The 22310-nt window shown below is 42.3% G+C and overlaps 1 protein-coding gene across 5 annotated transcripts in view; it reads left to right on the top strand.

Annotated features, from left to right (window-relative positions):
• fkbp15b (FKBP prolyl isomerase family member 15b) overlaps positions 1 to 20073 on the top strand; it is a 23662-nt gene extending 3589 nt beyond the window's left edge. For 2 of the 5 annotated variants that reach the window (XM_029439951.1, XM_029439952.1), the window contains exons 6-30: positions 96 to 194; positions 423 to 572; positions 684 to 752; positions 2162 to 2305; positions 2505 to 2641; positions 2732 to 2780; positions 2888 to 3004; positions 8064 to 8139; positions 8273 to 8373; positions 8465 to 8552; positions 8711 to 8820; positions 8904 to 9002; positions 9111 to 9205; positions 9452 to 9554; positions 11041 to 11118; positions 11786 to 11957; positions 13345 to 13481; positions 13677 to 13832; positions 14017 to 14169; positions 14990 to 15082; positions 15253 to 15366; positions 16398 to 16505; positions 16890 to 17509; positions 19223 to 19331; positions 19515 to 20073. In XM_029439951.1, coding sequence (XP_029295811.1) covers positions 96 to 194; positions 423 to 572; positions 684 to 752; positions 2162 to 2305; positions 2505 to 2641; positions 2732 to 2780; positions 2888 to 3004; positions 8064 to 8139; positions 8273 to 8373; positions 8465 to 8552; positions 8711 to 8820; positions 8904 to 9002; positions 9111 to 9205; positions 9452 to 9554; positions 11041 to 11118; positions 11786 to 11957; positions 13345 to 13481; positions 13677 to 13832; positions 14017 to 14169; positions 14990 to 15082; positions 15253 to 15366; positions 16398 to 16505; positions 16890 to 17509; positions 19223 to 19331; positions 19515 to 19592 — 3255 coding nt within the window. In that variant the 3' untranslated portion in view covers positions 19593 to 20073. The remainder of the gene's footprint in view (positions 1 to 95; positions 195 to 422; positions 573 to 683; positions 753 to 2161; positions 2306 to 2504; positions 2642 to 2731; positions 2781 to 2887; positions 3005 to 8063; positions 8140 to 8272; positions 8374 to 8464; positions 8553 to 8710; positions 8821 to 8903; positions 9003 to 9110; positions 9206 to 9451; positions 9555 to 11040; positions 11119 to 11785; positions 11958 to 13344; positions 13482 to 13676; positions 13833 to 14016; positions 14170 to 14989; positions 15083 to 15252; positions 15367 to 16397; positions 16506 to 16889; positions 17510 to 19222; positions 19332 to 19514) is intronic. The other 3 variants (XM_029439953.1, XM_029439955.1, XM_029439954.1) reach the window with 3 other exon arrangements.
• Positions 20074 to 22310: the final 2237 nt, after the last annotated feature.

Raw genomic sequence — 22310 nt, 5'->3', positions numbered from 1 at the left:
GTTTGGCAGCACTGTCTACACACCTTATCAGTCTGTCACTGATTGAGAGTGTAACTTGAATAAGTGTTCCTCGTTATGTTCTTTCTCTACTGCAGGTACAGCCAAACAATTACTGCACGTTTTATGACGAGCAGAGGCAGAACTGGTCCCTGATGTTTGAGTCAGAGAAGGTTTCATCAGACTTCTGCAAAGAGGTGAGTGACACAGCAGGCGACCTCCAACCAAGTTTGTGATTACTGTTATCAATAGAGTGAGTAACTAAGGAAACGGGCTGTTTGTGTTGACATCACACGATCCACAAGTATCAGGACTGATCTTCAAACCCCTGCATCACTTTGTCCTTCATTATTAGATACAAGCTCTCGCTACATTGCATGATGTTGTTTATTTGATGATGACTTCTTTCCTTTTATGTGTATCAGGTGTGTATGGCAAAAGCAAACAGCGCTGTCTGCTTGGATGCTGTGGTAGTTCAGGATCTTTGTGTTGGTGAGGGCCAGGCGGCGGAGAATGGAGACTCTTTGGAGGTGGTGTACACAGGCTGGCTCCTGCAGAACCACGCCATCGGAGAGGTCGCACACTTACAACATTATTTCATCTATTTTGTCATTTTGTCTCCAGTATTGTGTGGATTTGACACCTTTGATGGCACACAAATCATTGAATCTTTAATATCATTTTAGATATTTGACTCCAACCAGAACAAGGAAAAATTGCTACGGCTGAAAATTGGAGCTGGAAAATTGATCAAAGTGAGTCCAAAACCATTTGGTAAGGAAAAGTATGAATAAATAAGTTTGTCACCAACCTTTGTCTCTATGACTAAGACGACACCAATGGTATTTAACACTTATTGTGACTATAGCAACTTGTAATATCGTTGATGAAAAATGACTAGACTAAAGTTTAGTTTAAATAAGAAAACTTTACCAAAATCTCATATTTTTGTTGACACAATATTATCGACTTTAAAAAAGAAAAGAAATTCCCCAATGCAGCAGTTCTGTTTCCTGGAATATAAGGAATACAGAAGCAGCACATAATGCTGAGAGTCAGAGGACTCGGAGTAACTTAGTTCATTTGAATGTAGATATGATTAAAGGTCCTTCAGCTCAGAAAAATGTGAAATTCTTTAGAAAACAACGTTAAATAACCGTATCGTGTCAAAAATCCAACACTGTACTTTCATATTAGGATGTCAAGAGTACAGAGGTTTCAATGAAGTTACAAAAAATAAAGAGCAAGAGAATCCTTTTTGTAGATAAAATCACTTTGCCTACATTTGTGCACCATGTTTCAGTGTTCAACTTCTACTGAAGTTATGAAATATGTTACTTCCTCCATGATATCAACAGCTTTTAAAATGTAATGTCTGGCTGGTACAGAAGCAAACTAGTGGCCTGTAGACTAAACTAAAAAGAAATAGTATCGTGATCGCCTGTTTGTGAGAAAGACGTTTCCGTCCAAACTTCCCACCTTTGGCTTCATGTTTGTTTCTTATTGGGTCTCTCTACTAATGATTGATCAGGGTTCCTGCAGATCCTTAACGTCTTAAAACGCATCAATTTCATTCATCTAAAAATAACAAATGTTCTTAATTTCTAATGTTATATGTACCTGTAAAGCGTCTTTGAGTACCTTTTTTAAAAGCGCTCTATAAATAAAATGTATTATTGTTATTAAGGCCTTTATTTGGTGTTAAAATGGGTTTCATTCAGAGTGGCATTTAAAAAAAGTCAAATACTTAAATTAAAATAGCATATAATAAAAATGTATACACTCGCTTATATAAAAGCCTGTACATCATTATACACCTCGAGAAACTTTGGTTTAGTGGAAATGACGTTCGTGGAATTGTAATGTGCAAAACCAGCATAACAGAAAGTTCCATGTCCTTTATTAAATGTTTTACATGACATGTGTCAGACGCTCTTATCCAGAGACGGTAACTACAGGGACAGTCTCCCTGGTGCCTTGCTCGGTTAAAATAATACCTGATATTGAACTCGCAACCTTCCGGTGTTTTATTTGGAAGCTAACCACTAGACCTCCACCAACATTTCTTTATGTTGGAGTGCAGAGGATGAGGTAAATCCAGTTGCATACATTTATTTCATTATTGTTATTAAATGATGTATTATGACCTGATCTGTCTGAGCAGGGCTGGGAGGAAGGGATGCTTGGGTTGAAGAAGGCCGGCCGTCGCCTCATTGTCATCCCACCGGACCAAGCTTACGGATCCACGGGAGTCCCCAACCGTGTCCCGGCTAACAGCACTCTTATTTTCGAAGCAGAGCTGCGACGGGTAACACCTACTAAACAATAGTCTACATCCATCTGCTCTTGCATTTGACCTTTTGTATCTGCTCTTTGTAGTGTCACATGAATACTTAAGTTATGTCCGTGTGAGGAGCTGCAACTTCTCATATGACCTCTTTATTTAGTGGCATGTAATGTTGGTGTGAGTGTGAACGGAAGCTTTTTCTGCTTTTTCTGTGCTTTAGGTGAAGTTTTCCAAGGATAATGGGTCTGTTAGTGCCAGTGCCAGCTCCAGAGGCTCTGCTGCCCCCTCCCCAGCCCCCAGTGTGGAGAATCTGGCCCCAGAGCCCCCAGCACAGATGACTGGTCCAGGCAGACCAGGGTGAGATCTAAGCCTCAGGAAATAAACAACAGCATTATCCTTCACTCTTTTGTCCCTTCAGATGATTTATCTCTGACCTTGTCTTTGTAGGGAGCCACCACTTCGTGCAAAGTCAAACTCCCTCAGTGAGCAGCTGGCAGTAAGCACCCTCACTGCTTTTCTTTCTATTAATGACGCACTGTCATATTAATTGCATTAAGTTATTGTGCAGCTGTAGTGATGGAAGCTTTCGTTTACAAACTTCAGAATCCAGACGCCACAAAAGCCAAGCTGATCTCTCGCATGGCAAAGATGGGCCAGCCCATGTTGCCCTTTCTGACTGGAGGGGCCAGCCAGCCCGAATCCAGTGATTCTGAGCTCGAGGTAGGTCTGCAGAATCCTGGGAGGGAGGTTTTACTTTACATGTTAAAGAATAAGTCTGGAGATATTCTAAATGTTTCTTATTGGCAACACAATCCAAGAGCAACAATGAATGTATACATTGTATACACACACTACTTGTACTACTTACAGGTATTGTGCATTTCAAAGCCTGTTCCGTATAGATCCATTAGATCCATTATTTTCCAAAAACTATTATAAACACATTAATGAGCCACACTCACTCATCTGCATGCTTGAATTGCCCATTCAGATTTGAATCTCTATCAACAGAATGTCTGAATATAGCCACAACAGGCCTGTGCATAAGAGGATCCCCTTCCATTTGAGTTATTTCAAATCTTGTGAAATAAAAAACTAAATACAAATGTAGGGCATTTAAACGGATGTATTGTACTCACTTTATCAGAGCAAATGTGCATCAAATAGGGCAACTAAAGACCTAATTAAAACTAAATGCAATGACTCCGTTAACTATGTTGTATATGAAATGTCAGAAACATGATAAATGATAAATGCTCTTCAGAAGTTACAGAAACCTGAAGAGACGTCAGTAAAAAACCTAAAATGTACAAAACTTACAATAAGAAGGAAATGCAACAAGCTTTAACAGTTTGTAGTAAATGTTTGATATTTTTACTTGATAATTAAAGAATTGATAATCAAAACTGTCATTTATACATGTTTATTTAAGTGCTTATCGATAAATAGTTTTGGCTCATTAACTAAGTAATAAGCCACAAAAACGACTTCATGAAAGAAAGGGAAAGGAAAGGAGAGACCCTGCCCGGAGGAAGCCCGGGGCCCCCGTCTGGAGCCAGGCCCAGAGGGAGGGCCCGACAGCGAGCGCCTGGTGGCCGGGTTTGCCACGGAGCCCGGTCGGGCACAGCCCGAAGAAGCTACGTGGTGCCTCCCATCCATCCATCCTGTGGGCCCACCACTCATGGGAAAAACCGCTGGGGTCGGGTGCGCTGTCACACGGGTGGCAGTGATGGTCAGGGACCTCGACGGACCAGACCCGGGCAGCAGAGGCTGGCTCTGGGGACGTGGAACGTCACCTCTCTGTGGGGGAAGGACCCGGAACTAGTGCGGGAGGTGGATCGCTACCAGTTGGATCTGGTGGGGCTTACCTCCACGCACAGTCTTGGCTCTGGAACCGTACTCCTGGATAGGGGTTGGACTCTATTCTTCTCCGGAGTTGCCCAAGGTGTGAGGCCTCGGGCCGGGGTGGGGATACTCACTAGCCCCCGGCTGAGCGCCGCCACGTTGGAGTTTATCCCGGTGGACGAGAGGGTCGCCTCCCTACGCCTTCGGGTTATGGGGGGGAAAACTCTGACTGTTGTTTGTGCCTATGCCCCAAACCGCAGTTCTGAGTATTCGGCCTTCTTGGAGACCCTGAATGGAGCCCTGCAGGTGGCTCCAGTAGGGGACTCCGTAGTCTTGCTGGGAGACTTCAACGCACACGTGGGAAACGATGGAGACACCTGGAGAGGCGTGATTGGGAGGAAGGGCCTCCCTGATCTAAACCCGAACGGTCGTTTGTTGTTGGACTTCTGTGCTAGTCATGGAATGGCCATAACAAACACCATGTTCGAATATAAGGATGCTCATAAGTGCACGTGGTACCAGAGCACCCTAGGCCAAAGGTCAATGATCGATTTCGTAATCGTATCATCTGATCTGAGGCCGCATGTTTTGGACACTCGGGTGAAGAGAGGGGCGGAGCTGTCGACTGATCACCATCTGGTGGTGAGTTGGATCAAGGGGTGGGGGAAGACTCTGGACAGACCTGGTAAACCCAAACGGGTAGTGCGGGTGAACTGGGAACGTCTGGAGGAAGCCCCTGTCCTGGGGATCTTTAACTCACACCTCCGGCGGAGCTTTTCAGCCATCCCTGTGGAGGTTGGGGGCATTGAACCTGAGTGGGCGATGTTCAAAACCTCTATTGCTGAAGCTGCGGTGATGAGCTGTGGTCTCAAGGTCTTAGGTGCCTCAAGGGGCGGTAACCCTCGAACACCGTGGTGGACCCCGGTGGTCAGGGAAGCCGTCCGACTGAAGAAGGAGTCCTTCCGGGTTATGTTATCCGGGAGGACTCCGGAAACAGTTGCAGGGTATCGAAGGACTAGAAGGGCGGCAGCTTCTGCCGTGTCAGAGGCAAAGCAGCGGGTGTGGGAGAAGTTCGGAGAAGCTATGGAGAAGGACTTTCGGTCGGCACCAAGGTGCTTCTGGAAAACCATCCGGCACCTCAGGAGGGGGAAGCGAGGAACCATCCAAGCTGTGTACAGCAAGGGTGGGACCCTGCTGACTTCAACTGAGAAGGTTATCGGCCGCTGGAAGGAGCACTTTGAGGAACTCCTGAATCCGACTAACACGCCCTCTATGGTTGAGGCAGAGCTGGAAGCTGATGGGGGATCATCGTCAATTTCCCTGATGGAAGTCACTGAGGTAGTCAAACAACTCCACAGTGGCAAAGCCGCAGGGGTTGATGAGATCCGTCCAGAAATGCTGAAGGCTTTGGGTGTTGAGGGGCTGTCTTGGTTGACACGCCTCGTCAACATTGCGTGGAAGTCTGGGACAGTGCCTAGGGGTTGGCAGACCGGGGTGGTGGTTCCCCTATTTAAAAAGGGGGACCAGAGAGTGTGTGCCAACTACAGGGGTATCACACTTCTCAGCCTCCCTGGTAAAGTCTACTCCAAGGTACTGGAAAGGAGGGTTCGGCCGGTAGTCGAACCTCTGATTGAAGAGGAACAATGCGGATTCCGTCCTGGTCGTGGAACAACAGACCAACTCTTTACTCTTGCAAGGATCCTGGAGGGGGCCTGGGAGTACGCCCATCCGGTCTACATGTGTTTTGTGGATCTGGAGAAGGCGTATGACCGGGTCCCCCGGGTGATACTGTGGGAGGTGCTGCGGGAGTATGGGGTGAGGGGGTCACTTTTGAGGGCCATCCAATCCCTGTACGCCCAAAGCGAGAGTTGTGTCCGGATACTCGGCAGTAAGTCGGACTCGTTTCCCGTGAATGTTGGCCTCCGCCAGGGCTGCGCTTTATCACCAATCCTGTTCGTGATTTTCATGGATAGGATATCGAGGCGTAGTCGTGGAGGAGAGGGGTTGCAGTTCGGTGACCTGAGGATCTCATCGCTGCTCTTTGCAGATGATGTGGTCCTTATGGCATCATCGGTCTGTGACCTTCAACACTCACTGGATCGGTTCGCAGCCGAGTGTGCAGCGGTTGGGATGAGGATCAGCACCTCCAAATCTGAGGCCATGGCTCTCAGCAGGAAACCGGTGGATTGCCTACTCCGGGTAGGGAATGAGCCATTACCCCAAGTGAAGGAGTTCAAGTACCTCGGGGTCTTGTTCGCGAGTGAAGGGACAATGGAGCGAGAGATTGGCCGGAGAATCGGCGCAGCGGGGGCGGTATTACAGTCACTTTACCGCACCGTTGTGACGAAAAGAGAGCTGAGCCAGAAGGCAAAGCTCTCAATATACCGGTCGATCTTCGTTCCTACCCTCACCTATGGTCATGAAGGCTGGGTCATGACCGAAAGAACGAGATCACGGGTACAAGCGGCCGAAATGGGTTTTCTCAGACGGGTGGCTGGCGTCTCCCTTAGAGATAGGGTGAGAAGCTCAGCCATCCGTGAGAGACTCGGAGTAGAGCCGCTGCTCCTTTACGTTGAAAGGAGCCAGTTGAGGTGGTTCGGGCATCTAGTAAGGATGCCACCTGGGCGCCTCCCTAGGGAGGTGTTCCAGGCACGTCCAGCTGGGAGGAGACCCCGGGGAAGACCCAGGACTCGGTGGAGAGATTATATCTCCTCACTGGCCTGGGAACGCCTCAGGATCCCCCAGTCGGAGCTGGAGGATGTGGCCCGGAGAAGGGAAGATTGGGGTTCCTTACTGGAGCTGCTGCCCCCACGACCCGATCCCGGATAAGCGGTAGACGATGGATGGATGGATGGAGAAACATGATAAATGATAAATGCTCTTCAGAAGTTACAGAAACCTGAAGAGACGTCAGTAAAAAACCTAAAATGTACAAAACTTACAATAAGAAGGAAATGCAACAAGCTTTAACAGTTTGTAGTAAATGTTTGATATTTTTACTTGATAATTAAAGAATTGATAATCAAAACTGTCATTTATACATGTTTATTTAAGTGCTTATCGATAAATAGTTTTGGCTCATTAACTAAGTAATAAGCCCTGTTTCACAGCAGACATGTTGACCTGTCATACGAGGAGAAGCACATGTGTTGCTGATAACATTCACGATGTTAGCTCCTTCACAGTGACAGTGTGGCACTCAGCCAGCATTAAACACGACCCCCCAACTCAAGCTGCTGAAAGGAATTCAGCCGTAATAATTTGTTTTATGATTTACAGAAAGAGGCACATTTAAAGCTTAGTCAGAGAAGTATTCTAATACAATAGTACTCTAAACACAACACACATATATTGATATGAGTACAATACAGTTCTAGCCATGACAGTTATGTTACATAACATGCCAACACACAACATATGTACCTTGCGTTTAGAGTGCCTGGAGAAATGGAAACTCACCAGGAAGAAAACATGAACGCTTTTACTCTTATTTAGAACATGTGGTAGTGGTGCACTTCTGCCTCTTGTGGCTGATATGCACATTACAACAACAAACACAAAAATGATCCTGAAAAGAAATTCAGCATGGTTTTCTTTTCTCACTGGCCTCTCAGGGCCTTTGGATACGCTGAATACATTTGTATAATATCTCCTGTGGCTCTGGAGGAGTTTCATCAAGTCTAAGACATTTCTAAAATCACCTGCCTGAGATATTGTACTAGACAGGGAGGATCTAATGACCCACCCAAATATATACGGTACCTAAAGTCTGGACTCTACTGCACTGATCTTTTGTTTTTTTATCTGTCCCTTGCAAATCCTCTAACTTTATGGAAATACATTGCAAAATTGCTGGAGTGCCCCTTTAAACGGACTGTGTCGTATCAATCTGGTGTTATTACTGACTCTCTGCCACTATTGTGTTGATCTCCAGGACACCAGTGGCAAGGATCTGCCTGCGGCTCCATCTCCAGTGCAGATCGCCACAGCTGCTCCAGCTTCGACACGCGGTAAACTTCTTCCTCCTGGTCTTATGTGCATTCCTCCTGCAGCTCAGGATTACAAAGAGCACAATGTCCTGTGATGGTATCGAGTATGTTTTAGAATGAATTGGTCAAATTTGAGTTTTTGTTTTTCCTGCAGTACATCCTTATCCTCACACAGCTCCAACTTCTGCCTTACTTCCTATCATGAGCAGTGCTGCCCCACAGCCTGGGCTGTCAGGCAGCAGCCATGCCTTTCAGGTGGGATTTCTCCACAATTTATGCTGATTTATCATTAGTAAGTACATCATGGACAGATCTGGTAACATCGGTGTTTTCTATTGTTTCATAGCCTTACTCCTACACGCAGAGCTCTGTGGCTCCATCTCAGCTGCAGCCTGTGGGCCAGGTGTACCCTGCACAAACTATCCCATACATGGGTAAGAGTGTTCAATTCACAGCAATACAATTTACAAGGAGGCCATGAGGCTCAACAGCCTCATTATCAATATAACTACACAGCTGCAAACAGTTTGATGTTTGATTTCAGTGATGAAACTGTTCTAAATAAAAAATCCTGTCATTGTGTTCTCGCCAGGCTCGACTGATGTGACTTCCTTCTTGATGACTGAGGCCCGACAACACAACACAGAGATCCGGTTAGCTGTCGGAAAAGTAGCAGATAAAGTGGATCAACTGGCCTCAAAGGTAAAAACTCTGCACAAGAAAATGTTCATTAAGAGGCTTTAATAGAAAGGAGATACATCTGGTTCTTTTCTTTTTCTGAACAGATAGATGATCTTCAAAGGCAGGGAAGTCTTTCCATGGCTGTTCCTAGTATGTCAATGGAAACCTCCATGATCATGCACAACATCCAAAGAATTGTCCAGGTACACAGCTGAAGGATACGGTGCCTAATGTTTGTGGAGGCTCTGCTACTGCTGTCCGCAGCCGCACATTGATTCTCTTATCTGTCGGTGCACTTTTTTTTTTTTTAGGAAAATGAATGTTTAAAAAAGGAAGTGTTTGAGAAAAGCTCTCGCGTTGAGGAGCAAAACCGTAAGATTGGTGAGCTCATCAACCAGAACCAGCGGTGAGTTTTACTTGCAATAGAAATGTATATGATCCCGTATGTGTAATGCCACCATTATGGGACTTGTTTTATTTCTTTATTTTGTCAACAATGGTTAAAGAATCAAATGTCTCTGAGATGTGATTTTCTTTCAAACAGGCATTGACTAACAGCCCAAACTGACTCCAGTCCCTTAAAGAAAGAATGAGGAAAGTGTTCAGTCGGTATTTGAGGTGGATGTAATGTGGTGGTGCTGTGGTTGTCTAGGTACATGGAGCAGAGTAACCTACTGATGGAGCAGAGGAACGACTCCCTCAAGTCATCCAGTGAACAGAACCAGGCCAGATTACTGCAGGCGGAGCAGGACAAGGTGAGCATTTGTCTTTATTTGCCAAAAAGGGAACAATTGAGACTTTAGATTGTGCATTCACACTGCAACAAGCATTACTGTGTTGCAATGCTGCAGATGATCAGTGCCACTCAGCTAGTGTGCTGCGTTCAAGGCTTGCAGTGTGTGAATATACCTTGAGACTGTGGATTTGGTGTCATCCAGCATTTCAGTGAGCGAATTGATAGATGACCAGGTGTATATGTGAGATTACATTTTGAGGTAGTTTAGAAACAATGGGTGCATCCCAAGTCTCTTAAATTGCATCCACATTTCCCTCACTTGCGTCTTAGGAAACAATGCGAGTAGAGAGGAAACAAGCAAATGTGTTTTTAGAGAAATGAGACCGTTTCCCTGAAGCGGCACGTGAGGCTTTAATTTTGACTGCGTTTGTGTCTGCACACGTGCACAGTGTAATAAAGGCACACAGTTATCAGTGCCAGAGCAGCAGCCTGGTACTTTCTAACAAACACCTGCACATGAGTAACAACCTGCAGTCTGTCTTTATACTGTGTACTGTGTCTTCTCTACTTCTCTGCCTTTTATATTATTTATTCCTTATTTGCGTCTGTATTTATTGACATTGTAAATTAGTTATTAAATAAATCCGAATATGATGGTGTCTTTTGAATAATTTAGTCATTTAATTGTATATATCATATCAAACTCAGACATGATCAGTCTCACATTTGACAGAATGACTATAAATACAAATGTAAATGTCAAAAGAGTTCTTGCTGACAGACTCTCTGAATTGAATTGTAACCATAATAAAAGTTAATGTGAGAAATAACAGATCATGAAAAGAAAGATCTTTCTAACAAACGAAGAAAGTTGTTTGTGGTCCGTTTAGCTGTTTAGATCTACTATTACAGATTTGAACTATATGGTGAATCAGAAAACAAATCAATTACAAAACTTTAGAGTGATGCACCTGAGTTTGTTATTTATCTTCACTGCGGTAGAAAGTCAGACAAGAAAAGGGTCAATGTTTTTATTTATGGCAGTAACCGGTTGGAACTTCTTTGTGTGTGTGACTTCCAGATGCACTAAAGGATCAAGGGTTCCCTGTAGATTGAGAAAATGCTTACTGCTTTAACTAAATAAATAAACCATTAAAAAAAACTTGTATTAACAGAACAACTTATTGTCACAAAGCTAAAGAAAGTTGAAGTTTCAGAGAGGGAAGAATTGGCAAAAATGACTTTGCAAAACTAAGTGAACACTGATGCACTTTGTTTTACAGATTGTTGTACATTTGGAATAGTAACTTAATTATCATTATCTTAAGGCTATGCAATCTGAATTTCACATTAGGATGTTCACTTCAGTAATACACTTTATATTCACCACTCAGTAGAGATGGTGTTCATTTAATCATTTACTGTCTGTTTCCTACACATCTGATGTTAATGTTAAGTGCTTCACTCTTTACCGACGACTCTCTGCCTGATTATTTACGCTGCAGTGCTGCTCTGAGGAAACTCTAGCATTCACTGCTCTCTCTTCTCAGCATGCACTGCCTCAGGACCTGGGCTCCGGCCAGGTGAGCCTGTTTTCTCTGTACCGCCACCAGACAGGGGTCACATAGTATCTGCAGAAGTTGTGTTTTGAGCAAACAAAGCAAAGACAGCTGCTCAGTGAGTTTGTCATCGACAGAAAAACATTCCCTTTCTGCCTCCAATAATGTAGCAGAGATGTCCATTTAGAAAACACAACAGAGAGGTTCCCTGTGACAGTAAATGGTCAATTCCAACAAAAGTCACAGGACAGCAGGAAGTTTAGACAATCTCTGCAAATGATTTCAAATTCACTTTGGATGCAATTCTGGGATTTAACAGCTGATCTGACAATCTGGTTTTTCCCAATGAAGCCCCACTTCCAAATGTGCTGCACAAAATGGGAAGAATCACGTGCAACTACTATTTGACCCAGAGCTGACCGCTGCCACTGGAATCATCCTTGTTATGTCCTACTTCATTGACATTTGAACTAACTTTTCTTTCCCTCCTGTCTCCTTTTCCATCACCCATCACTCACCATTTGTCTCCCACAGGGTCACGCTGCTCACACCTCTAGCACCAGTAGCCACTCATCTAGGCTGTCACTATGTTCCACTGTCTCTGTGTGGGCTGGGTTTCACTTTACTGTATACAGCCACTGGTACATCCCCTCCTCTCACCCCTCCCCCTGTCTGTCTGCGTCTCCATCAGGTGCGTCTGACGGAGGATCTGACTTTGTCCACGGCCCAGTTGTCTCAGCTGCAGCTAGAAGCTACAGCTCACCATCAGAAGTCCGTGGAGCTGCAGGGGAAACTGAGCTCAGCGCTGCAGGACAGCGAGAGGCACTGCCAACGCATCCCTGCCTTGGAAACACAGCTGGAAGGTTTGTGCTGTCGTTTGTGTTTTGAATAAAGCAGTCCTGCAATAAATCCTACCTTCATGAACGTTGTGGTGTTCAGTTTGTCGGAACTGTTTTAGAGAGGTGTTTAACTTCAGGGTCATTTACGAGGTAGATTGTGATGCAGTCTACGCTCATTGATGTAAATAGTTTGTCCACCACATTTACAACAACTCTCAGTAAAACACAATAAAAATCAACAGCATTAGCAAATGATAGCCTCCAATAAACAGACACACAATAAACCGCTGAAGTGTATGTGTTTACACTCCAGTCCTTTGCTCTGTTTTACATGCGTATATTTTCACAACAGGCCTCAGATATATAGGTTCACTTTGACAAAAGGCTCAGTCATTTCCAGTAACAGCTGGCCACTGTAGTTTTTATCCCAGAAGCTGTTTGACATCCTCCTGGATCCATCTTTTTCATATATGATCAATCATCATTTCTGTCACATAGGATTGTCTCTGTTGTAAATGAATTAAGTTATTAATTCCTGTACAACAGAGACATCTATTACAGTCTGTGCGTCCTGGGAGAGGGATCCCTCTTCAGTCTCTCTCTGAGGTTTCTAACATGTTCCCCCTTTAATTTTAGGGTTTCTTTTAGGAAGTGTTTCCTTGTGCGATGCGAGGGTCTAAGGACAGAGGATGTCGTAACCTGTACAGTCTGTAAATCACACTGAGACAAATGTGTCATTTGTGATATTGGGCTATACAAATAAATTAGATTTTGATTGAAGAGCAAATAGTACATTTGTTGGACTATTTTCAGTAGCGGATTAATCTGCATGTTATGCTCTCTGAAGCATATCTCTATGCTCTATTTCCAGCAGCAGCACAGTGTATATTAGGAAAATAAAGTATAGTGTGCGTGTGTTTATGGTAATGAAGGAACATGAGACCCAGTGCAGCCGTGTGGCTCTTTGGTGTGTTTTTAATAGTTTAGATGGCAATGGAGCTCTATGGCAAAATATATCAGTCTTTGATAAACACGTAACACTTGTTGCATTTATTCAGGCTTTAGTCTGTACATGTGATGTTTTAATAATAAGTCAAATATAGAATAGAACTATACTTATCTTTAAATTTGTGATGATGTCATCATAAACAAAGTGCGCTCTTATTCTGAAAGTCAAAACTATGAGCACTGATGAGACATTTTTCTATTCTATCTTTGCCTCTAAAGAATGGAGTCACGTGAATCTGTAAATGAGTTTGAGCACGGGGTTCACATTAAAATCAAATAACAGAGTATGATTCAGATGTTGAATAACTGCATTGGAACAGGTTTGGGTCAACCAAAGGACATGTAGACCCAAGATATCTTTAAAGAAATGCTGGTCTACCGATGCTGTGTTTCTGTGTTCCAGAGCTGAAGGAGGTAGCAGAGAGGGCCCAGGATCAGTACCGCTCAGAGAAGCAAAGACGCAAAGAGATGGAGCTGAGAGTCAACAACATGGAGGAGGAACTGCAGGACCTAAAGACTGATAAAGACAGCCTAGAACGAGTACGTATACTTCCTGTTCGTGTCCTTCTGTCAGTGAAAGGGGAAAGACCCAGAGGGCATGCACTTAATATCCGTATCGGTACACAGAAGTCACAAACTGTTGACATTTAGAAAGAATGCAGGCAGGAGTTTTTGAAATGTGAAATAGTTGCCGTGTAAATGTTGACACACAGTTGCTTTCCCTCCCTTTTTAAGACACTTTTGGAAAGAAAGAAGAAGTGGCAGGCTGAGCGTCAGCGTCGGGATGAGGAGGTGGAGGAGCTCCGTAAGAGCAGCCAGCAGGAGCTGGACAACCTCCGAGCTCAACTTCGTAAGGCCAGGAGCAGCACTGACAGCGCTGCATCTGAACAGGTAGATCAATGAAAGGGCTGCACTGTAGCAATATGACTGAGCATGTGATGTAACTTGTAATCGGTCTTCTCTGAATCCCCTTAAATATATTCTGAATCGGTTAATAAAACATGTTGTATGAAAGTGTGGCTACTTGTGGACATTGCTTTACATACTAATGGCATCCATCATGTATGTGTTGCAGTTGTCTCAGCTGCAGGCGGAGCTGCAGGAGGAGTGGAAGGGGAAGTGTGAGCAGATGTTGGCCTCTGCCAAAGAGCAGCACAGCAGAGAGCTGGCTGAGCTAACAGAGCAGAGAGATGCTCTGCAGGACAAGCTAACCCAGCTACAGGAAAAGGTAGACCAGCTAGCAAAGATGAAACACAAACACACAGTCCAAGCAATATAAGTTTGTCTCATTGGTTGTTGACTTAATGAGATGCACATTAAAGGAAATGCAGACTCCAGGGTTTTTAGGGTTTGACCCACACTAGGGGCTAAATCTCATGATCTCTTTTCCTCTGCTGCATCGATGTTGACCATTTATTCCAGCACATTTATGATGCTGGAGTTTTAACAATAATGTAATCTCCTTAGTATTATGCTTTTGCTTTGTCTTTTTGTGTAGAGTCATATGTCAAGGTCATAACAAAGAGCGGGCTCAGTACAATATGCCATTAATGTTTTCTGTTAATTATGACAGCGTTAACATATTTAGGTGACATGAAACCCCTTGAACACAGCTTGTCAGCTGTTCATATCAAAAAATCAAAAAGTAGAAATGTTATTGGCTTGCTTGTTAGATAAAACCGCTGACTAGCAGCTTTTAAAATGTTGTTTTAGCTTATATTTTTTTGATTAGCTTTTTGGCTAGTTATTTATCTACAGTTCTTTTGTTATCACCACTAGATGTTGAAAAATCTTAAGATATGTTGAGTTCTTAAAACAGAAAACCTTTGAGGTATGAACACTTGGTTTTCTTCTGTAATGCAATTGTTTATATTTTTGTATATTTATTTGGCCAGCAACCAGAGGGTTTTGAAAATACTTCAGTTTGAGGTTTGTTTTTTGGATTCACCATCATTTGAAACAAGAAAATGTTGGTTTATATAGTATAATGTAAGTGTGAATATATGATTTATGATTGCCTTATTTGTGGCCTCTCTCACTCTCAACAGTTTACAGTTCTGAAACAGTCAAGAGATTTAGAAGAACAGACTTTACTACAACACCACGGGCAGACTGAAGAGCTGCAAGCCCTTCAGCACAAAGTAAGATGGACGACTCGTTCTCAGCTGTGCTTCTAATTACACAACATGGTCATCATTGGCAGGGAATGTATCTCATACACACACACACACACACACACACACACACACACACACACACACACACACACACACACACACACACACAGTCACTGTATATTTTTATCTTTAAGTACACAGCCTTGGAGCAGCAAGGAGTAGCTGTAAGGGAGACACTGGAAAGGAAAGTGGCTGAACTGGAGAAGAAAGGGGCCGAGCAGGAGGGTTCAGGAGACACTTCAGCAGAGGTGAGGAGTCCTCCAATCTCACACACACACACACACACACACACACACACACACACACACACACACACACACACACTCAATACATGAAACAAGGAGATGAGGATGCAGCACAATAATTTCCTGCTGTTTTCCGTCCTTCATGACAAGACTATCACTTTTTCACTGTGCAAGTCACAGAATGAAAATGCCAAATGATTAGCAATAGCTCATTACCAGCTTCAGTGAAGGTACAAGTACAAGCTACAAGGATACAACATGATGAATGCTTGCAAATGATTTGTATTCAGTATTTGTTGAGACATTTGGATTGAACTCATTGGTCATTTGAGGCTGTAATGAGTTGTTTTACCTGATAACTCTACTGCCCACTTCATAATCAGTACCATATAAGTATTCAAAACACATTTTGAATATGAACAAGATTCACCATGAGACAAAAATAATAAGTCATGGTAATAAATAATTTCATGTTTTAAGCTGTGCTTATTAAAGACCTTCATGTATTTGCAACAGATCATTTTGGCCTTTTGGCACTTTCAGTATAATGTAAACCCATACACATAGAATCGGCACCTATGTGACAGTCGGAACACAATCTGAATATGATTTGTAATATTACTGATATGATCATTTAATAAATATAATGAATCGTCATAATTGCTCTTTTGTATTGCACTGCATCAGGGTAGTGCAGGTGTTCCTATTTGTCGGATATTTCAGGAAACATTTTAATCACTGTATTGTAAAAAAGATGTATAAATATATGATTTATATTTTTCATATTAACTGTTTGAAGATCTTGTAAACAGTGTTAACAATGTAAAAAAAGAATCTGACATTTTTAGTTAGAAATGCATGTTATTACATGATTAATGCTGCATATCAGAGTTCAGAGTTGAGGTACAACTTGTATTTCGGTTTGAAGGCGGGTTTACGTAGAAGTTTGTTTTGCTGGCAAATGTTTAAGGCCTATGCATGCGTGTGACGTGAATGATTGAGCGATGAGTGAGGTCAGCTGTGTGTACTTGCAGGTGAAGCGCGTGATGAACGGAGTGTTTTATTCTCTGCGGGGGGAGTTTGACCTCAGTGAATCATACAGTGGCCAGGCTGTGCTGGGGGTGATCGTCACTACCATTAAGGTACGTGCATTTTACACAGAGATGTCAAAGCAACCTTTCTGTGGCAGTGCTCAAGGAAATGTATGACTATATATATTATATACCCTGGGTAGACTTTTAGAAATATAAACACATGGTGACTGACTGGTTCTGGGGCGTTAACACTTGGAAATCAATTTTACAAATGAGAGATTTATAAAATTCTTAAAGCGTAACAAATGATACTTTTCTGAATTCTACAATGGTACCATTTTATGGTCTTCTGATCCAATATTCTTGAAGCTTGTTTGTATAATTACATTATGGGTTTCATTGCTGATTGAGTTGCCTGGCCCCAGACGCACAATAAGGAAGATCACTGGCCGCCACTGGACTTTTTCAATCATATGGATTTTCTTTTTCTAGAATGTAACCCTGCAGCTGCTCAGTGGCACAGACAGATCTTCACTGAGACCAAATAAGAAGGAAGAGAAAGGGGACGAAGAGGAGGAGGAAGAAGGTGATGATGTGAAACAAAGACAGGAGAGTGTACAGAATGTACATGTGAATGGTGACAGAGAAGTAAAAGAGAAGGAAGATCATGAGGCTGAATCAGATTCTCACCAAGTCAGTGAGACCCAGATGGATGAGGAAGTAGCAGCAGTGAAGGAGACGGAGACAGTAACTGAGTCAGTAACTGAGTCACAAAGCCAGGCAGAGGCACTACAGGCCACCGATCTCAATCCTGTTTCTTCCACTGAACCGAACACACAAGAGACAGCAGAGTGTGAAGTACAGCAGGTCATCTCTACAGAGGAAAAAGACCCCGACAAGGCTGCAGATCCAGAGGATGAACCTGATGAGAGTGCACCACCTGAGGACGGAGAGCAAACTGTGTCAGAAAGAAATGCTGCAGTGAGCAGTGAGGTGGACAATAGAGAGCATGATGGAGAAATGCATGCTGCTTCTCAGAAAGCCTTTGGACCCCCCGCCAACCCACCTCCACCACCAAATGCACTACCAAACAGCTCAGGAGAGGACACGAGGTGAGTGCTGGCATGAACCGCATTGTTAGTCGATCAGATTATTCTTGGCCAACCAAGAAAGTCAAATCTTATAAATGTTCAGTCTGAGCAAAGTCTGGCCTCCAGTGATTAATAAGAGCCGTCTGTGTCGCAGAGTGGTCCAAATCCTGCCTGCTAAACATTTCACAATGGTTTTACTTAAAAATGGGAGGTTTGATATGGGCCTGTGATTGTTGGGCCGAGATTATTCTAAGAGTGTAGCAGAGGCTTAATAACTGCCGTTTTTAGGGTCTTTTGGAAATGGCCTGAGGGCAGAGAAGTGTCCACTACTATTTGTAGATGTGATGCCATGCAGTTAAAAACAAAGGGCAAATTCACCAACAACCAATTTCTTCTTAAACTCCACTTTTTACGAAGATTCTGACATTGACCAATGTTTTCATGTTTGGGATGTGTTCCAACAGAGTCTACTCAAGGGCACATTCGAGTGTGCGAGATTTCTTCAATTCTATAGAAATATAATAGTAGTAGTATAATATAGGATTTAGGACATGATTTTTTTTTGTCATTTTTGTATTTTTTAAATATAATTATTTTACATGGCATGGTTTTGTTTTTCAAGAACAGTTTATAAATACAGCAGCCAAAACAGATAGACAAATAAATGCTCAGGAGAAAAAAAAAATAATAATACAAAAAAAACATTATCAGTCACGCGAAAGAGGAAAGTTACAAGTTATCAACATATGACACATTCAACCCGCTAGAGCATAAAGTATTTACTCAGACTAACAGGTTGCCGGAGTCCCTCTCTGTTTGACATAGTGAATCTAATTTTTTTAGATGTAATATATTTCCTAATTCCCTCAGCCACATTTTCTGGTTTCCAGAATTGTAGCAGCAGTTTTCTGGCTAGCAGTGTGGATAGAGAGGCCTGAGCTTCACACCTCTCCTCCACTCTATCTGGCTCAGCCATCGTGAATAGCGCGTGAGAAGGGCAGGGGGAAGCTCCTTATTAAAATTGTATGAGAATTGTTTTAAGTGGATGCAAGGATAATACAGACCTGACATGGAGATACTGTCAGCTTGCCTAATTTTCTGAATAGAAACAGGAAGTGCAGAAGAAGAGCTTGTGGGCGTTAGTGTACAGGGCAGGAGAGCCAAAGAAGAAAGAAGAGCGTCAAGGACCCTGTCTGTCCTGAACACAATATGTTTTAATATAAAATGACATACCTATGTACAGTATGGAAACTTTGTTAAGACAGGAAATACTATCTCAGTGACAGTTCAATCACTGTTAGCCTCTCAAGCAGAGACCACTTTGAAAACTGTTGCTGTTGACACATAATTGCAAGAAATTCCAAAAATTCTCTTTCATGATGTACATTGCTTATTTTAACAGAATATAGAACATATACCATATGTTTTTTGGCATTTGACTCATAATTCTTGTTTTATCAAAGCATTCTTCAATGCACCACAAATATTTTTAAATGGTTTGCTTGAAGGCCAAAATCACTTATTAGCCAGATTTAATTTAACTACAATTAGCAACAATTGTGACATGCGTGTGCCGTCCTCTCTACTAACGTATGCATGGATTCCTGCAAACTAACTGCCTGTCTCTACTGTTGTTTCTTGCTTGCTTCATCCCCATTTTCCTTTTCTCTTTCTTCTTCATTGTCTTTTTGTACATCCCACCCCACCCACACTCCTTTTCTGTCATTCTCTCAGTCTGACTGGGGGAATGGGAGAGGAAAATGGAGGAGAGTCATTTTTCCAGATCACAACTCCTGCCAAACCCCCCGCAGCTCCCAGCGAGGAGGAAGAGGAGGATGAGATGGTGAGGAAGGATCTGTAGATCCCCTCAGCCCTTTCCTTGTGATTTGTTTCAATGTAAAGTCAGTCAGTGATGTTTTATCACTACATCATACTGCTTTAAACGGATACAATTCTGTTCTGTATTAGCATCAGTACAACATTGATGAACAGCATTTCTGTTATCATCTCTTTTGTTTGTGTCCAGAGCTTGAAGGGGCATCCCCCCCCTGCCCCTCTCTTTGGGGATGATGACGAGGATAATGATCTGGACTGGCTAAACTGAGTTGGAAGCAGAATAATACAAGTCTGTCTGCGTCTTGATTTTCAACACTTGATATAGGCGCAGGCTGCTTTACCAGCTGTCTCTGCCTGGTGGAGCAGTCAAGATGACGAGAGATGCCACTGCTGATGAACTTGATTGGACGGAGAAGTCTCTGGCTGGCTCATCACGTCTGTACAGTCCTGCTGACTGACAGCTGCTGCCTCAGTCACAATTTCATGCTCTGATTTTGTTTGAAATAACAAGCCTGTAATTCACAGAAGAATCAGTGAAACACTTTTCACTAATTATGTGATATCTGTTGGTGATGTAATTTAATCATTTTTACACAGCACTGTAGCAGATTAGTTTGTTGAATCGGCTGTTATCCTGTTGTTTTAATTTTTAGCTTGCTGCTTTAAGAAAAAAAACTTTTACACCTTTTGCTAAACTGAAATTCATTCCAGAAAATAAATGACATGGAAAATGTGGCCTTTATTGCTTCTCTTTGCATTTTATTGTTTATGCAATATCAGTTTTTCTTCAGTAGTTGATGATTTTTGTTAATGTTTGCATTTAGTCTCATTTCAGAAACATTTGAAACAAATAAGCTTGGGGCTTTTGCATAACATTTTTCTTTTATTTATTTTACATTAAATTATATGTTATATTATTTGTCAATTATTCATAATAATAATACATTTTTATTTATAGAGAGCTTTTAAAAGGTACTCTAAGACAATTGTCATTAATTGGTTTATAAAAATATACAGTAAATATTTTATGTAGGGGATGACTGCCAGAGACCAGCAGGGGGTGCTCGAGACGCTAGTAACAGAAGCGCCAACCATGAACTGCAACAGATTGCACAAAGTAAAACTTTTGATTACAGCCACCTGAAGGTAAAATGATCATGTTTCGTATTAGTTAGTTGATATTGCTTACATGAAACCGAAGCTAAATTATAAATAGAATTTGCTGAGAAAATGATACGCCAGGCTGCATTCAAAAACCTTTAGAGTAGACTGCTAAAAACTTTAGTGTCCACGTTAACTTTTGTCTGATCGGTTGGTTAGCTACTTTATAACAACTAGTTTTGCTGGTGAATTGATGTATTTGGTAAAGCCAGATAAGCTCCTAGTGAATTAAAAAGTATGTGAGGTTGGTTACAATGGTTAGGTTGAAGTTAGCTCATTTTGTCTTGAAGAAAATTAAGCTATCAATCTTAACTATGTCCATTATTTGAGCCACATACTCAACTAACTAACTTGCGTTATTTTGTCCAGCTATAGCTAACTATATCCTTTTATTTTAGGTATGGCAGGCTTGAAAGTAAAATTACCTCACATGTAATGTTAGCCGTGTAAATGCTGCTGAACCATAGTTATGTCCAGTCTGTCACATGGCTACAAAACATCCCTTGTTCACCCTAGCCTTACAGTCACACGTGCTCTCTGTGACCAGTGTAGTGAAGTTCTTTAAAGGGAAGTAAACCTATATAGCATTCAGGTGGGACAATCAAAACTATCAATGTGGACTAAAATTAATTGGCTCAATATTTCAGGTACATAAAATAGGCTATTTAAAATCTGAATGCCTTTTTTAAAGCATATTTATGGGAAGATTGTTCCCGCAGCAGTTTTCACTTGTCATAGCAATACAAGCAGGCCGAGTGGAGTAAGATGAGCTAGTGGGTAAATTGACCCACCATAAATTCAGGAAGCACACATTATTTATATCTGGCTGTGATGAAGAGAAGTACAAGGGAGAAGTGAAAGTATTTTTTTTTACACAAAAACTACTTTTTTGAATGTCAAAGTAATTTTTTGGCATGTCAGCTATAATGACTGTTATGTCAAAGCAAATTTATCCAGGGCTAAACATGCTTATTATATAGATTGGTGATTCGCCAACGTATACAACTATGTGAATCATTAGGCTAAAGATTAACTTGAACGGTTAAGCTAGGCAGTTTTTTCCAAAATTGTGGCTATGGGGCAAAGTGAGCCAAATGCTTTGGGGTAAATTGACCCAGTGGTTGAACCTATCTTACCACAATGTACTGAAGCTAAGTTATGTCTGAAGCATTACATTATATTTCACTGTTGTATTTCATAACTGGTTAGGTCTATCATATGTTAAACATTTTTATAAAAGCTATCATGCCAAGAATCTACAAGAATAAAACCAACTGGGGCTCTACACCCCTTGAAGAGATGGAGAGAGCAGCCAGTGATGTCAAGGGTGGAAAATCCATCTGATCAGTGGCAAAAGACAGAAATATTGGCAGGTCAACTCTGTGGAGGTTCATAAAAAAGAAGGAGGTCAAGGGAGTAAAAACTGTTGGGTTCACAGGAACAGCAGAAGCAAAGAGGGTCTTCACAGAGGAGGTAGAGAAGGGTCTTGCAGACCACATCAAAAAGCTAGCTGAGCAGTTCCATGGCCTTACTCCAAATAAATGCTGTGAGCTGGCATTAGAACTGGCAGAAAGAAACAACATCCCTAACAACTGGAAAGAGAAGGGTTTAGCAGGTAGGGTGTGCATTCGACCACCTTTGCATTCGAGGAAAGTGATGAGGGATGTTTTCCTTGCAGTGATGTGCTGAAAAAGCTACTTCAACCCCAGAAGATTGGAGGAACTGCGAACAGAGAGCAACAACTCATATTTTCATGCAACCTTGATTTTCTTCATTGTGCAGTGTTCTTAAAAGCTCTAACTGATGCTTTGTTCTCATAAAACTG

The sequence above is a fragment of the Cottoperca gobio genome, chromosome 9 (assembly GCF_900634415.1).
Source record: "Cottoperca gobio chromosome 9, fCotGob3.1, whole genome shotgun sequence".
In the NCBI taxonomy this organism is placed as follows: Eukaryota; Metazoa; Chordata; class Actinopteri; order Perciformes; family Bovichtidae; genus Cottoperca; species Cottoperca gobio.
The sequence above is the reverse complement of the archived record's forward strand: the minus strand, read 5'-3'. Positions and strand labels throughout refer to the sequence as shown.